Source organism: Acomys russatus, chromosome 6 (genome assembly GCF_903995435.1).
Source record: "Acomys russatus chromosome 6, mAcoRus1.1, whole genome shotgun sequence".
Lineage (NCBI taxonomy): Eukaryota > Metazoa > Chordata > Mammalia > Rodentia > Muridae > Acomys > Acomys russatus.
The window spans coordinates 36156015-36173204 of NC_067142.1; the positions used below are offsets into that span (position 1 = coordinate 36156015).

Below are 17190 nucleotides of genomic sequence, written 5' to 3' on the forward strand. Positions count from 1 at the left end.
CTTAGAGAGGCCAGTATCACTTTCTTCCATTCTCCATTGCAGGAGATTGACTTTCTTGCCTTTTGCAGGCCATGTGCAGAACCACTGCTTTTGCATCCCAAGTTTAGGAGATGCTCAGTGGCAACCAGAATGAACCTCAAGTCAACCCCCTTCTCAGCTCAACCTTTCTTTCATTTGGCATTGCTTAACATGCTTCACTTCGCGGCTACTTAGATTGTAACTACTTGACGTCCAGCAAAAGATGCTTAGTGTTTTATTTTTAAGTGAACTACAAACCTTGATGACTAAACAGACAGAAGTATACTAACAAGCCTTCTGGCCAAAAATTCTTATGAAACCCAACCATGCCAAAGCCACATTTCAGCAACAATAGCAAGAAATAAGATCTAACTTGCTCGCTGGAAGTATTTGCTTAAATTTGTTTGATTTCCCTTAATGTTAACTAATGCGTATATGGAAGAGGGATACTGCCTGCTTTTTTCTTTTTAAATTACGAACACACGCCAAAACAAACTTCCGAGCATATTTAAAACGGCAAGCTGACATATTTGTACATTGTTCCTATTAGCTGTTGGCAGATCTAAGACACAGACACTCAGAATTCATGATTTAGTGAAGCTACTACCAGGTATGGCTGAACACAAGTCCTTAAAATAGCTTCTCGGCTCACAGGTTAGAAGGTGTAGGGCCTTCCGGGAGGAAGGATGGGCTGCCAAGGCACAGCCCGGGTATTCTTGAGAGTTGTCCAGCTTCACCCACGAAGGAATTCTGGGACAAGTCCAGTGAATGACACAGATCAACTGCTGAATTTCTTAATAGATCAGTTTAAATATACAAGAATTGTTCCATCTCTTTTGATTCTGAGGTGGCACTGGACTCCATCTGCGAGTTCAATCCACCCAATTGTAATGTACTTCATATGAATCCTTTGGGGTGTGTGCGTGCAGCCCTTGATTCACAGTTTGCAGTACAAATACCCTGATATAGGACTTGTGTTCAGCCACACCTGGTAGAAGCTCCACTAAATCATGAATTCTGAGTGTCTGTGTCTTAGACCTGCCAACAGCTAATAAGAACAATGCACAAACATGTCAGCTTGCCATTTTAAATATGCTCTGAAGTTTGTTTTGGCGTGTGTTCGTAATTTAAAAAGAAAAAAGCAGGCAGTATCCCTCTTCCATATACGCATTAGTTAACATTAAGGGAAATCAAACAAATTTAAGCAAATACTTCCAGCGAGCAAGTTAGATCTTATTTCTTGCTATTGTTGCTGAAATGTGGCTTTGGCATGGTTGGGTTTCATAAGAATTTTTGGCCAGAAGGCTTGTTAGTATACTTCTGTCTGTTTAGTCATCAAGGTTTGTAGTTCACTTAAAAATAAAACACTAAGCATCTTTTGCTGGACGTCAAGTAGTTACAATCTAAGTAGCCGCGAAGTGAAGCATGTTTTGTCGAGTGTTCGTAATTTACTTGCTATTTGATTATTACGTGTTTTTAAAATTCAGTGTCTTTAAACCAAGTTCGTAATCGCAATGCTTGGAGCAGTTCAGAGTATTGTGTCTTCCTCCTCCTCCTCCTCTCCCTCCAGTCTCTCTTCCTCGGGGCAAGCTTGCAGGGATGCTAACTTAGGCTCTTTTTGCATGCAGCATTTCAATGAGAAGGTTGTTATAGGGCACATCCCCATTCAGGTGTTTGTGGTAGAGGTACTCTTCCGCCTGCAAGCTGATTGCTCGGATTTCGGGTAGTCGAAGAAGTAGTTGTCCGAACTTCTCAGTTTGTTGCGGGTAGTTGCACATCGTGTAGTCTAGCAGGGCTGCGTTCACCTGTTCCTGGACACCTTCCACTATCTGGGAGTTCTCAAGATTCTTGACATCTGCGTTTAAAAAGACAAAGACAAGGTTTCAATGGCAAAGTCTTCTTTTCGATTCCTATCTACTAAAGCAATGCTCAGTTCGTGGCTGTCTTTTTTTTTTCTCTTGATCTAAAGCGTACTTTACATGCTGTTGAATATTCAGTAAGCCCCACTCTCGGAGCTTCTGGGGGAGAAAAGGACCACAGAAAGAGCTTTGCAAGACTGTCTTGTTGAAATTCTGCATATACCTCAAATCAATTAGACACCAATGGATTTTGAGCAAGGTCAACTCTTCTCATATCTTACAAAAGGAAAGGCTTGAGGATTCTTAAAGAAGAGGGGATCATAATATATTGCCAGCAAATGAGTCCCTGGAGAAAGACCTATCTTAAACCAGTATATTACACAATTCATATAATTCTGTATTAATTTTTCTGACCCAAGGTGAAATCTGTGTCCAGGGTGTGATGTAGTTAATTCTAATAAAAAGTGACAGGGTTCTTGTTTCTGTTTGACATTTTCTAAATGATTCTGAAAGCCTTTGACTTGTCTAGCCTATGTTAATGAACCATCTGGTACACTCCAGTGGCTGCCAACTGAAGGTTTGCTACTGGGAACTCTCTCAATATATATCCCAGTGACTAATGATCTTTATCAAATGAAAGGCTTGTCCTTTAGGCAGAGTACGGGCCAGGATGCTTGGTGCCCTTTAACCTGAATGTGGTTTTGTAAGTCTGACGCTTTTTTTTCTCCTGGGTCCTGGGTCACAGGAATGAAGAAGCTGGACACGGGCAATTCAGCCTGCCTAAGTCCCAGTAAGCATCCAATTTTAAGACATCAGCCCTAGAGGTCCTTCTGCATACTGGATAATAGAGAGACACAGTTTCACCAAAGTTCGTACAAGAGTGCACAGATGATGAGCAAGGGAAAGATGGAGTGTTAGGATTTTACTTCTGGGGCTTATTTATACTCACTGTATAACTTTTGTACGAAGTGTGTATAGAAGCTGCTGGAAAAAAAACACAGATAGATATGCGTGTGTTTATCTATATTCCGAAGCAGAGAGTAAACAGATGCAGCCACGCACATGCTTTATTTTATAATCGGACAAAATTAAACAAGGTTCTGAAGTAATCCAAGTACTAAGATGAGTGATAGGTTAAATGTGTTAGATGAAGCCGGGAGTTGGGGCGGGGCGAGCTGGGAGGGGTTGGGGAGTGGCTCCAGCACTTGGGGAGGCCGACCTGTTCTACAAAGCGAGTCCAGGACAGTCAAGGCTACACAGAGAAACCTTGTCTCAAAAAACGAAACAGAACAAAAGAACCAAATACGTGCTAGAGGAAAGTTAACTATTAGCTCAGTACCTCACATCCCAGGTTTCAGTCACTGCTAAACTAGCCTACTAGCTGTGCCTGCCTGGGCTCCTCTTGCCCGACTCCTGCTGAGTCTACAGTAAGGTGACCTACTGTATGCCAGTGGAATGTGTTCAGGAGGATTTGAGTGTTAGATTTGTGCTAGGCAGCTTCTCTATGATCTCGTCTCTGGCCCAGATTCAAACCGATGAGGAAACGGCGAGAAGTAGATACATAATCAGAGTTAAGAGAGTAAATCTCAGTTCAAACTGAGGGAGATGGGAGGTACAAAAATGCTCCACTATTTACTCAGTGGCACAACCAGTCATGTGCTACGTAGAAGCTTGGTGGCACCTGACACATGGCAGTTTAAAGTGGGTTTAATTTACTTAGAATATTTACAACTATGGCTATGGTCTAGAGTTATGCTTGATTCAAAATTACCAAATGTAATCGATAAGAAATACCTTCAACAAGTGAGGGGATAACAATTGAGATGTGATCTGAATAAATTAAATTATTAAAAGAAAAGAAAAACCTTCAATATGTTCTGCCTCAGTAGGAAAGAGTGTATGAGTGTTACGCTACAATGATTTAAAGATAACTCTAAAATCTATGGAATGAAGCGGGACGTGGTGCCTCTAATTACAGCACTCAGAAGGCAGAAGCAGATGGATCTCTGAGTTTGAGACCAGCCTGGTCTACAGAGCAAGTTCTAGAACACCCAGGATGACAAAGAGAAACCCTGTCCCCAAAACCGTGTGTGTGTGTGTGTGTGTGTGTGTGTGTGTGTGTGAGAGAGAGAGAGAGAGAGAGAGAGAGAGAGAGAGAGAGAGAGAGAGAGAGAGATCACTTCATATCACAGGAAGATGTGCATGAGAAAGAAAAGCTAGCCATAGAGTCTCAGTAGGGAGGATGCAGGAATCTGAGCCGTATAAAATATAAATGTAGTTTTTTGAAAAGTTGTATACTTTTGTTGTATAAAACAGAAAACTTGTATACTTTTATTCTAAACTGAGTACTTGTATATACTTGTAATTCTCGGGTTATTGGTTATGGCTAACTTCTGAAAATACCAGACTAGATTATTCTTGGAAAAGTTCAAAACATTTGAAGTTTTCCACATAGGAGGAAAGCTTCACCTTATTTTGTCCAAATACATATCTTTCCCCTTGAATCATCTGGGTTGAGTTCACATGACTAAATTATCTCCCTAAGCTGCTTCAATGAATTTCACATTAAATATAATAGAATGTATGCTGTTCATTGTCCCAAAGACTTCTAGGTCTGTGCAGGTGGCAAAGATCCTTTTAAGAAAACAAAAACAAAAATAAAACTCAAAAAGACAAAGGAGAGCCAGGCATGGTGGCTCACATATAATCTCAGCACAGAGGAGACAGCAGCAGGAGGATTGTGGAGTCCATGCCGGCCTGGAGTACATAGCAAGCACCCAAGAGGAAGGAAAAGAGAAGACCACGCTGATTAACTGGCTCTCATCTGCTGGCGAGCATTGCTGGGTCACTGCACTCTTGCCTGCCTGCCTCTTAGCTGCCCCCATCTATTAAACTGTCCATTACTGTACTGTCCAGTACAAAGACTGCAAACAGCTGGGGAGGGGACCACACATTAGTCAAGGTATCCTCAGAAAAAAACACTAATTACGCTCCCTTACATTGTTGGTGTATTTGAACAAGACTGATTAACTTGCCCCTTTTCCCAATCCCTTTTCCTGTGAACATGCATGCTTTTTTTGGGGGGGGGGGGGGGGGGGTGGGGGAGGGGGAGATTTATATACATACAGACAGATGGGCGCGTGATTTTTTAAAAATGGCAATAAGGTATGTTAGAGGTCATAGTGTGCACTAGCTAGAGAGCAAGACTTGCTTTACATGTTTCACCAATGAAGGTTTCCCTGTGGGGAGCGTGGGGCAGTCTCATAAGAACGGCAATCCGTCCCTGAGGTCCCTGTGTCTCTTGAATCTCTGGGCTTGAAAGATACCCGCCCCCCCCCTTCCCAACCAATCTAAATGGTCCCTGGAGACTAGCTCACAGGACCTTAAAGCCACAGAAAAGGCAAACGCCAAAATTTAAGTGAAAACCCTTCCTGCCAGGAAACCTGGATCTTTCTTTGATGTGGTTTATGTATATTTCCTCTTTAGGAGGCATTTCAAAAACTTGAGTGTATTCCTCCAACAATCACTGTATTCGTTTTTTACATAAGTTCATGCCTTTTCATGAACATTTAAAAATTGCAATCAATTTAAATAGACTTGAGGCTGAGGTCCCTCAGTTAACGGTGTGTCGTGACACATCTGGGTTGCAGCATCAGATCCCCAGCAGGAGGAGAAGAGTGACACCAGCCAGAATCCCCACCAGCTCCAAGGCATTTTTACACCTGATCTCAAGCATCTTGCATTTGGCTCTCTGCACTCCTTTGGAATTTACATAACCTTCAACCCTCTTGCAACGGAAAAGACACGCGTTGTTATTACAAATTCGGTGTTGGAGGCAGTGTGTAAACAGGCGGAGGCATCCCCAACCCCTTCTCACAGGCTTTAAAATTTGATGATCGGCAAGAGCATTTTGTGTTTCCTTCTAAGTATCAATCTCCCAGCTATTCTACTTTATTCACTCAGGGACTAATTACCAACTTTTTCTATGAAGCGCATTATGATAAGCTCACAGTGGGGTGCTCACATGTCCCCCCCTCCCACCGCCCATCCTTATTGAGAAGGAAACCCTTAGGCCTTCTTGAATATATTACTGCAATGACTTATGTCATTGGTAGGATTCAGTTCTCTCTGAAGATGAACCCTTGGCCTCCCTCCCTGGTCATTGTCACAGGAGAGCCTTGTTGTTGCACACACTTTCAAAAGATGGCTGGGCAAGGGGCCTGGCAGGGACAGGACTAAGGGTGTTTATGGGAGATGTAGTCTTTTGGAAGCAAAGCTGAGGGAAAGCAGGGCCACTCTTTCTTGAAGCTCTTGGAGAGGTGAGGGCTGTAAGATAGAGATACTGTCATGTGCTTTGTCTGAAGAAAGCTGCTTCCTTTGATTCAGGTGGGGCGGGGAGAACTCTCTGAGGAAGTTTGAAAAGAATTTGATAAAATTGAATAATTTGTATAAATAAATTGGAAGAAGCTTTTTCTAAGAGGTTGGTCATGAAGCTTGTTCTTATAGGAATACAATTTATTTATGAAAAGAAAGAGTGAGGAAAACAGGGAGTCTCTGGTGTGGATATCTAAAATAAGACTCTAGTCTCAGTTTTCAGTAAACCCTGAAACTCAAGATTTCAAACTCACCCCTATTAGCCCCTCTACCCTGATAGAATTATGATGATATGCTTACTAAGCCAAGAGCCATGTCTTTCACCTAGAACAACACACAATTCAGTGTCTTTAAGCAAATTAGTAACAAAACATAGCCCTTCAGAGGGGCTGCACTCAAAACCAGTGGTTTTTGACCCCTTTGGGGTCAGATGACCCTTTCACAGGGGTCACTAAGACCATCAGAAAACACAGATATTCAGAATATGACTCATAACAGTGGCAAAATTACAGCTATGAAATAGCAAAAGGATTTTATGGTTGGGGTCATCACAACACAAGGAACTGTATTAAAGGGTGGCAGCATTAGGCAGTTTGAGAACCACTGATAATACACAAAGTGCTTGTATTTTTTACAGGCTTTTACAGCTGTGGGCCTTTATGGTTGAGCAAATGCTCTAGCATACTTTCCCTTTCTATACACACAGTGCATGAATTAACTTACTCAGAAGAGCCTGAGCTAGACACCGATGATACAGGACTTAACAGTCCTCGTGTGAGATCCAGAGAACAGTAAAACCCCTTATCAAAGATTATCTCTTTATCTTCCCAAGTCAGGGTTTCTCTGTGTAATAGCCCTCCCTGGCTGTCCTGGACTCACTTTGTAGACAAGGCTGGCCTGAACTCAGATCTTCCTGCCTCTGCCTCCCTGAGTGCTGGGATTATAGCTGTGCTACACCACGGAGAAGGTAGAGTGACACACAGGGTGAAAGTCAGTCTTGGCGATGTTTAGTGGGTTTTCTAAGATGTCAGTAAGACCCAAGGAGGAATGGAAAGGTTAACACTTAGTAGACACAAATCTTGTTTAAAAAAACAAAAAAAAGTCATTGAATTCTCTTAATCTCATGGAGAAGGTATTTATATCCATTAACATATATATGCATATGTATGTGTGTATATATACATACAACTGTCTATCTTGGGATTCAATGTCCATTTTCTGGTGTTTACATACACATGCAGACAAAGCACCAATGTACAAAAAAACAAAACAAAACAAAAAAACAAATCAAAACACCACTCAAGGGAAACACCTGCCAAATCTTAAGTTTCAGGTGACCATTTTCATCCCCCTACCCCACCTTTTTTTGTCTGAGTCTGACCGGCCACATGCCAACATGGTGTTTTATGTTGTCTGTGACATGCTAGGACACAGGGCTCAAGGAACATTGATGCACAGAATCTGTCACTTGCAGCCACATCTTTCCTTCTGTCCATTTTTATAGAAAAAGTGTGCCAGGGTGGGCAAGATGGCTCAGTGGGTAAAGGGCCTGTGCCTGTGGTGGTGTGAATGAGAGATGTGAGGCTCAGGGATGTGAGTACCTGGCTTCCTGTTGTTGGTGGTGTTTGAGGGAAATTATGAGGTACAGTTTTGCTGGAGGAAGTCTATCGCTGGGGGTGGGCTTTGAGAGTCTGAACTCATCTCTCTCTAGCTCACTCTTTCTGTCTTTGGGGTTGAAATGTGATCTCTCAGCTTCCGGCTCCTGCTGACATGCCTCCTCTATAAAATACATGCTGCACATACAAGCACACAACAGTAATAGAATGTAAAATAAAAGAAACACACGGTTCCCAAGAGGCAGCAGTGCTCTAACAGGAAGGTGTGCTCCTTGCTGACCACGTCTCCTGATTTCTAGTCTTGGGACCAGCTCTGGCATACATGGACTAGGCTGGACCTAAGTAGAACGCAGATTAGAGTCACTGTTGAGTGGACATGGAGTTTTAGTGTTGCGATATGAATAGAGCTTTGTGGATTGGTTGGTACAGCAGTGAATTTACCACCGCTGAGCTTACATTTAATAATGGTTGAAACTGAAGCCAGGTACGGTAGCCCGTACCTACTGTCCTAGCACTTGAGATTCTGAAGCAGAACGCGCATGAGTTCGAGGCCAGTCTAGTCTACACAGTGAGACCTTGTCTCAAAACAACATCTAATCTAAACTGAACAAACAGAGCATACTGCTCTTTATAGCAGCATGGCCCATAACTGTCTAAACACAGAAGCAATGGAGATGTCAATTAGTACGTAGATTGGATAAATAAACTTGGATCCAATGCCAAGAACAAATGGGCCAAGGAGTCCCCAAAAGTTGCAGCGACCTCAACTCTGAATATTAATGAAAGGAGACAATTTGAAAAATTTAAATACTCTATGATGCTGACTATGACATTATTGGAAGGAAAGAGCTGTGGAGATGATAAAAGACCTGTGGTTGCCGGGCACACGCCTTTAATCTCAGCATTTGGGGAGGCAGAGGCAGGCAGATCTCCCTATCAGCGAACTATGGGGCTTACTGAGAGACCTCACTTCAGTGGATAAGGCAGAAGAATAATTAACCAAGATTCCCAACCTTCACATGCTTAAGTGTGTACACACACACACACACACACACACACACACGGGAAAAAATAAACGATTGTGGCTGGGACTAGAGCCATGATACAGAGTTTGCCTAGCATATCTGGGGTCCTGCTTCCATCTGTGGCACTATGGAAAGTCAAGGAAATTAAATGCAATGCATATAAGTTTTAAGTACAATCTAATACCCACAATCTAGTGCTTATAGGAGATGTGGCCCTTGGATCATCTGTGTGTTCTTACCATGAACATTACACATATATATGCTGTGGGGCTTGTTTCTTTGTTAGTTTGGATAACATCTGTATAGTGAATTTTAAAAATTAGTACATAAAGGACATTTTTTTTAAAGTCGCCTTTCCCATCTTCTAGAAAGGCAGCCCTGAAGGAGAGATGGGTTTTTGTAGTTGGGTACAGCACCTGGCCAGTACTCAGCAGATGAGCAATTATTTAGACCTTCTTGACTATTCCAAACAAGCATCTGCTTCCCCTTCCCCCCCGCAAGGCTTAGCATAGAATTGTTTCCTAATAGCAAGGCACATACATGCACCCCAACTCCATTATGTATTGTGCTGTCTGGGGAAACAGAGTCAGTCAGGAGGCTTTGCCACATGTTTTGTCTGCAACGCTGAAAGAGAGAGAGAGAGAGAGAGAGAGAGAGAGAGAGAGAGAGAGAGAGAGAGAGAGAGAGAGAGAGAGCGAGCGCCTTTGGACTGGCTTCCATGCAAGGACAGCCTACTCTCCCATGCTGAGCCTCTTCACTAGCTCTGTCAAGGCCCATGCTGAAGGCTGCACATAAGTGGTGTCCTCTCCACTAAGATGGCTGCCAAGTATCTTAAAAGTTCAGTGTTTACAACTCAGCCCAGTCTCCACTCTTCTAAACCTGCCTGTCCTGGACCAGAATCCATCCAATTATAGGTGTCTGGCTAGACCACAAGTGTGAGATGGAAAAGCATTCACTGCCCCTCTTTGCCAGTCCACACGCTACCAAGTCCTGTTGGATCTGCGTCCTAATTATGTCTCCAATCTATCCTTTACTCTGTCACCACCATAACTTGCCTTTATTGCTTCAGCAACCTCTTTAACTGTTCTCAATTCTTCCAATGCTGCCTGCCTCCAATCCATTTTCTTCAGGACGGTCAGAAGAATAGCTTTAAATGGGAATCTGATTGTGTGCTCGAAATTCTCCAATGGCTTGCTACTGCCCTTGGGCTGAAGATTAAAGACATTCATCCGGTATTTACCTCTCTGGTCTGATTTCACCCCTTTCCCAACTGTTTTCAGATGGGCTTCGGCCTGTGCTGGCCCCTTTTACTGAGATTTCCTTTCCTTCACCTTCATTTGGCTAACTGGTCTTGATCCCCAGACTCAGTGCAGACCGCACTGTCTAGGAGTGACTCAGTGACACTCCATTTGCCCATCAGGGCACTGTGTTCTTCCATGGCCACTTGTCTGTTAGTTGCAGGATAGCAACACGCACAGCTCCAGCCTAGGATGAGGTCTTCTCTGCTGTTGTCAACGTATACAACAAGTCTTCATATGTATTTCACACACATCCACCTTATTCCCCTTGATTGTGTATAGAAATCTTCTAAATACTTCTGGTAGTATCTTATTCAACTTTCTCCCCCCCCCCCCACCAACCTCCACTGGTCCTTAACTTATTCTTGTCTCTGCTACTAGACCCACTCTGCAGCCTGTCTCCTGTTTCTTATGTCACACACAGCCCAGCCTTCCTACACTCATCGCCTCTTTACTGAACTTAGTAATTTCTATTAAGCGCCCAGGACCATGAAGCATAGAAACACTAATGTGATGGGAATTTACTGGGGACTTTTTCTGTGAGACAGCAGTCCGAACAACTAAGTTTACTGCCCTTTCAAATTCAAGATTAATTTCAGGTACAGTAAACACATCTCCTATAATTTATGTCTAGAAAAAGTACAACTTGATTAAAACCTGTTGACATTAAGCTATGTGAACAGAGAAAAAATCATTTATTTGAAACCGTAAAGTGGTGATATGAACTGTTTTAGGTCTATGTGCCATGTTAGGGACACAGGCCATTTTTTTCCTTTCTTTTCTTTTTAAAAGATACGTGATAGGAGCTGGGTGCCGTGGCACATGTCTGTAATCCCAGCACCCAGGAAGGCAGAGGCAGGTGAATCACTGAGTTCCAGACCAGCCTGGTCTACAAAGTGACTCCATGACAGCCAAGGCCACACAGAGATACCCTGTTTTGAAAAACCAAAAACAGATAGATAGATAGATAGATAAAATGTGTGATAGGGCCCTATCATGTAACCCTGCTGACCTATCCTCATTCTCAGCAACATTTTAGTATCTTTATAATGATTTGTGATTTAACCTCCAAAGTCTTTAGGGACAAAAACCACAGAAGAAAGGCAATGTACGGTGCTGAAGTTTTAAGGCCAGCAAACAGACCATATGGTATATTGGGCTGTACAGGTAAAGTGACAGTGACAACTCCCAATACATGCATGAACAGTAAGATAGGATGAGGTCCTTGGATGTGACTGAATATTTTGAACCAAGAAAACAGAATTTAAAGGGACATATTACTTAATATTTTCTTGGTGTCATTAAACTTCAAGTAAAATTATGTGTGTAAAATAGGTGAGCACCAGCACTTCAGATATGAGCATCAGAACTATACTTGCCTTGGCTGCTCATGGGAGCCACAATCCTTGTATCCTTTCATAGAGACATCTTTCCCCGTTGAGTAGGAGACGGTCACATTTATACCCCCGCCATACCTCTATGATTATCGTCTCACCCTCAAACAGTTTTGAGTCACACATTTGCATTTGATTTCCACTCAGGAACTTCGGTGGTTTTCCTTTTCTTTTCTTTTCTTTTCTTTTTTTTTTTCTCAAAGTTTTCTTATTTTCTTGGAATAAGATATGAGGTTCAGTTTGTTCAGGTGGCAAGTCAAGACTATGAATAAACCAACGCTATCAAATGAAAGAGAATTAAACAGGCAGATCCAAGTGGGGATATATTAAGCCAAATTTAAGCTCCAGTTGTGGAGTTTAGCCTGTACTAGATGTCTGGTTTGCCTCGGGATAAATTCAGCTTTCCAGCTAATCGAATGAGGAAAACTGCCTCAGGTATGATAAAATTTACAAGAGAGTGCTGTTGAACAGTTCTTGTTAAAAATATTAGCTTAAAGGCATTCTTATCGTCTTTGGGATGAAGACCGTATTTGCATTTAATTATCTGACTTCAAACTTTTATGAACTTGGATCAAATATTAGCTCAGCCAATTAAAATATTATTTTGGGTATGCGTGGCTACCAGCCCAATTGCGTTCAACTTGCTTAGCTTAGGAAGTGATTTGCAAGCAATATCAACTTTCGGGGGTGGGGGCGTGGAGATTATGTCTAAAGAAAGAAGAGGTAATGTTTGAGAGTATAACATGCACTGAACAGACAAGGAGCTACATTGAGAATAAATAGTTGATTTGTGCATTTCTCTATATTATAACGAATCTGGAAGACCAAAGATGGAGCCTTCTAGATGCCCACACAATCAATACTCCTTCATAATTCAGCTTTTTCAGAAATCCTTTGCTTTAAAACACAAGTCTGGCCACAAGATGCCCTACAATTTAATTTGCCAGGAGCCACTTGCTGTTGCTGGGTTCTGCTTCCCACACAAGGCTTACTCTATGGTGGCTGCTGTCAGAGGAGAGCAAGGGAGACCATTTCCAGCAGAAAATGGGCATTGATGGGAAGGGAGGAAGAAGCAACGGGAAAAAGAGACTTCCATGAGACCAAAGAGTACCAGAATACTTGTTTTAAAAGTCTTTTCTTTCTTTTTTTTTTCTTAATTTATTCTTGTTACATCTCAATGTTTATCCCATCCCTTGTATCCTCCCATTCATCTTTAAAACTGGTAGTATTTCTCAAAGTTCAGTTATGATACGTTTTAAAGAGATCAGAAGAAGAGAATTTGTCAGACGCAATTTAAACGTTTTTTGTAATTTCATTTAAGAGAGTATATTTCATAGATATTTTATGTCCATGTGGCAAATGAAGTAAATTCATTTTTATATTTCTGTAGTACTTGACTTATCAAATTGGTAATAATAAAAACATTTGTATCCAAAAAACAAAACAAAACAACAAAAAAGTCTTCTTTAAATGAGGATGATGAACGAAGGCATTCAATGTTATGCAAACCATGTGAGGGTTTTATGCAACTCTTTTTTTTTTTTTTTTAAACCTACGACTCACTGCCAGGTGTTGACTGTGTACAAAGGTCAAAGGAAACTCCCTGTCAGATGACAGTGAGATACCAGAAAGACAGATGCAACCTCCACTGTCCTCTGAGACCGACCCAGCAACAGACCCCTGGGGTGATGGATGCAGACCTGTGGCAACATCTTTGCAATGGTTTGTCTTTCAAGGTACCATGGAGGGTGTGGTTGTGATGCAGGAGAACCACACTTCCTGGATACTTTTCATTTAAATAGAAATGGGAAACCTAGTGTATAGATGTGTCAAGTTTTTTTTTCCTGCTAAATGTTTGTTTCTTTTAACTTTATGTGCATGAACGTTTTGCCTGTGTCTCAGAGGCCAGAAGAGGGTATCTGATACCCTGGAACTGGAATTACGGAGGTTGTAAATGGCCCCGTGGGTGCTGGGAACCAAACTCTGGTCCGCTTGTTTCACATTTACATAACTCTAGTACCCAGTACTTAGTACCCAGCAGGCACTGGCTAGAGGTCACGCAAATAGTGTTTCTTTAGTAAGTGTACAGTTAGCGTTTGAGTGACAAGTTGAAAAGTTCTGCATTAGTGGGGCTTGATGTACTCGGATGCTCTGTTTCCATTTCTTCTGAAGAATAATACCTGACAATGCACACAATCCTGCAAAGGAAGGCCCATGAGAACTGGCATTATATGCACAGGCCTATAGTTTGCGAAGCTAAAATAAAGCTGCCATTTAAGACTTAGATTCTGCCTGTTATTACATCATTTCCCTCAGCTTATTAAAATTCTGCTCAATGAGACAGATGTTGGAAAGAGGGGAAAAATTATCCAGAAAACCAATTCTTAGCTTGAATTATTTGGCTTGAAAAATTTAAAGAGTCTTTGGGGGTGGGGTGCTAAAAGCGGGGAAAGAAATGAGTTACCTAACAAGATCATTAAATCCAAATACTTATCTAGGTTTTGGACATAACTTAAATTAATAATTCATTCAATTGCTCATGGATTTGTATTTCTCTGTGAAAGACAGAAAATCTATATCGCCAATCTGTTTTCGTGTGTGTGTAAATCATACAGCGGAGCTCTAACAGGGAGACTAGGCTGGGAAGTTCAGGGGCTTGTCTTCTGCCAAGGAGGCAAGCTATCCTGGTCTGTGATTTTAAAAGTCTGACTAGATTTTGCTAAGACAGTGATCATCATGTATTTTATATTTGATTATGTTGGTTTAAGAAACTACCTTTACATCTCAATTTTATCTTTAATATGAATTAAAACAAACAAACAAACAAACTACCTGACTCAGAGACAGCATTAGCTATTCCTTCTGTCTGCAATGTTGACTGTCCCCACCCAGGGACCCCAGTCCATGCCTAGGAAAACTCACATGCAACTTAAAAAAAAAAAACAAAAAACAAAAAACCCAGCCCACTGTTTTCCAGACACCAGCCCCAAAGGAAGAGTGTCATTACTCTGAGCTCATCTGACCTTTCCACTCGGCTTCCCTGAGGGAGGGCATAGGTCCCCGGATGTTTGCTCATCTCCAGCTGCCACTGTGGAACCATGACTAGCTCATGCGATCTTATGCTTAAGGAGAAGACAAACCAAATATTCTCCCCATGAGCTTCATGGGGGGAATCACCAATTACACCCGTGACAAAGTCAAGGGCGGCTTCTGCCAACTCAGCTTTCCAGTTGTCGCTGAAAGATGAACCAAGCTCTCTTTGATGCTGAAGACTTGAGTGTCTGTGTACAATATGATGTTGGGGTTATCTGTGGGTTGAAGCTCAACTAAGTGAACTGCACCCGGAGGGGCAAGCCGTGCCATCCCAGCTGGGGTCGGAGGCAGGGCTAAGTGTAGATGGCCTCACTACTCTGCAATGCAATTCCAGGAGAAAACGGAGACCTGACTATTCCGTGGCTGTGAAGAAGGGATCTGTTCACTTCTCTCAATGCTGCTGTAACACAAATCCCTGATTACCTGACTCCTACTTAGCAATGAACACACTCTATTCCAGGCCAAATCCGAGTGCAAAGCCCTGGTAGAAAGAGCGTGATCATGACAGGGGGCGTAAGTATCGCCTAGGTGTAGTGTCTGAACATTTTCGGTTTAAGTGATAGAAAGTTTTGAGCTTGTGGTTCGTTGTTTATTAGCTCATAGTAATTCAGAGTATTTAAGTATCTCTCAGTGTTAGTACTACCTAATTTAATGCTTATGATAACTCAATGGTGCTAACAGTATTCCCTCTTCTAACGCTGGTTAATGACAAAGCTGGGATTAGAGCCCAGACCCGCTACATTCTGAGCTCCACTCTCTGTGGCCCATCTCTACCTTGCTCTTTGTTACTTAGCAAGTTTTTGAAGGGAGCAGAGATGGGGGCTTGATGATAACTCATGAGATGCACATCCTACCGTTGAAGCCCAGAGTTAGATGGGTAGCTCTTCCTGAAGCCCAGGCTACAACCCTCCCTGGGTGTGGGTGCCTAGGGAGCCCAGAAGAGGGTGTCAGACCCCCTGGGGCTGGAGGTACAGAGTGTAGTGAGCTGCTGCAGACACACTAATGAGCCAGCAAAATGAAGCATCTTTTTAGTACTTCTGAAAGAGCCTGAAAAGCCCACAGCATCGTAGTCAACACACTGAACACTGTGTTATAAATACAGCTGTTCTTAATCAACTACCTATTCTTGGTCACTAACAAGTAGTTCACAGATGCTTAGTTGAGACTTCCAGAAGGCCCCTTACTCAGAAGATTGTCTGCCTGTAGGTAGTGGGCAACTGGGGGACAGTAGAGGTGAGTGGGTGAATCTTTCTTTGTTCAGTGGGCAGGGAGGGAGGGCTGGTGATGACATCTCAGCCAGCTGAACTAATCCAGCTGCAGGGCAGTCCCCAGGCTGCGCGTAAGGTTTGGACTGCAGGGCTAGACATAGTCAGAAGAGGGTGTGTGGCACAGATCTGACCCTTACCCAACTGTGTCCGGTATGAGGGCAGTTAACAGCGCGTGGGAAGTCCAGTACAGGAAATAACACCAGCTGTGGGGCTGGCCATAGCCATACAAGCACACAGAATGGTGCGTACGCACTCCTCGTGTCAGAGCCCTAGGAATGAATGACTCTGAAGGGGATCTGGACTGAGGATCTGGAAGATGCTTTTGGAAATAGAGGCTCAAAAGCTAAAAGTACATTTGTGAGACAGAAGACCTGACGTCACTTCTTAGATGATGATGCTGATGATAATGATGATGATGATAATAATAATAATAAAAATAAAAATACCACATTAATTTAAGAATTTGACTAGGTGATAGGATAACATTTGTGTGGATGCAACTAAAGAAATGTTGACATAAGCATCTTTTATTTTTATTTTTTCCTTAAGGGAACCAAACTCAAATGCTGTGTGACTAATAAAAGAAACTGTAGCCGCAGCTGCCTTGATGCTTGTTAGTTCTACACAGCCAGGATTCCTTCCTTCTTTCTCTATGAAGTCACACATTCACTATTGCCTGATTCTTAATATACTCACAATTTCTGCTTAAGACATCCTTACACGATATCTATCTACAAAGCCTGCTGAATACCTACTACTTCATATATGTGTACACACACACACACACACACACACACACACACACACACACATACACACATGCACGCACACACGCACGCACACACACACAGCCAGCAACCTCTCAGGCAGGGAGCCAGGTGGGTGGGTGGCATACCCGCTGTCATCCTGGATTTCCCCAACAGTGTGACCCTGCAGAGCTCACAATGGCCAGCCTGGAAAGCCCCTGCTGTCTATAACATCCTGCCCCTTTCCTGCTGGAGGCTACACCCTCTGACCTCGGGCATGGAGGCGGGTGAAGCCAGAGCAAGCACTCTCCCTCTACCCTCGCTGGGGACTGACCCCTGAGGCTGGCTCTACTTTTACTGAAAGCCTAAGTGCTATCTGAAAAGCATCAGCTGCAATCACAGTTACTCTGTAATCGTCTGAAAGGTGCCTATACACCTCTCAGGTTATAGTTAAGAGAACCATCTTGCAAGCAGGTTTATTAAGCAGGGGTAGGAGTGT

General features: G+C 42.7%; 1 protein-coding gene across 4 annotated transcripts in view; it reads right to left on the minus strand.

Annotated features, from left to right (window-relative positions):
- Window positions 1-1576: 1576 nt before the first annotated feature.
- Nr5a2 (nuclear receptor subfamily 5 group A member 2) overlaps window positions 1577-17190 on the minus strand; it is a 118789-nt gene continuing 103175 nt past the window's right edge. For all 4 annotated transcript variants that reach the window (XM_051147504.1, XM_051147503.1, XM_051147501.1 and 1 more), the window contains one exon: window positions 1577-1873. In XM_051147504.1, coding sequence (XP_051003461.1) covers window positions 1626-1873 — 248 coding nt within the window. In that variant the 3' untranslated portion in view covers window positions 1577-1625. The remainder of the gene's footprint in view (window positions 1874-17190) is intronic.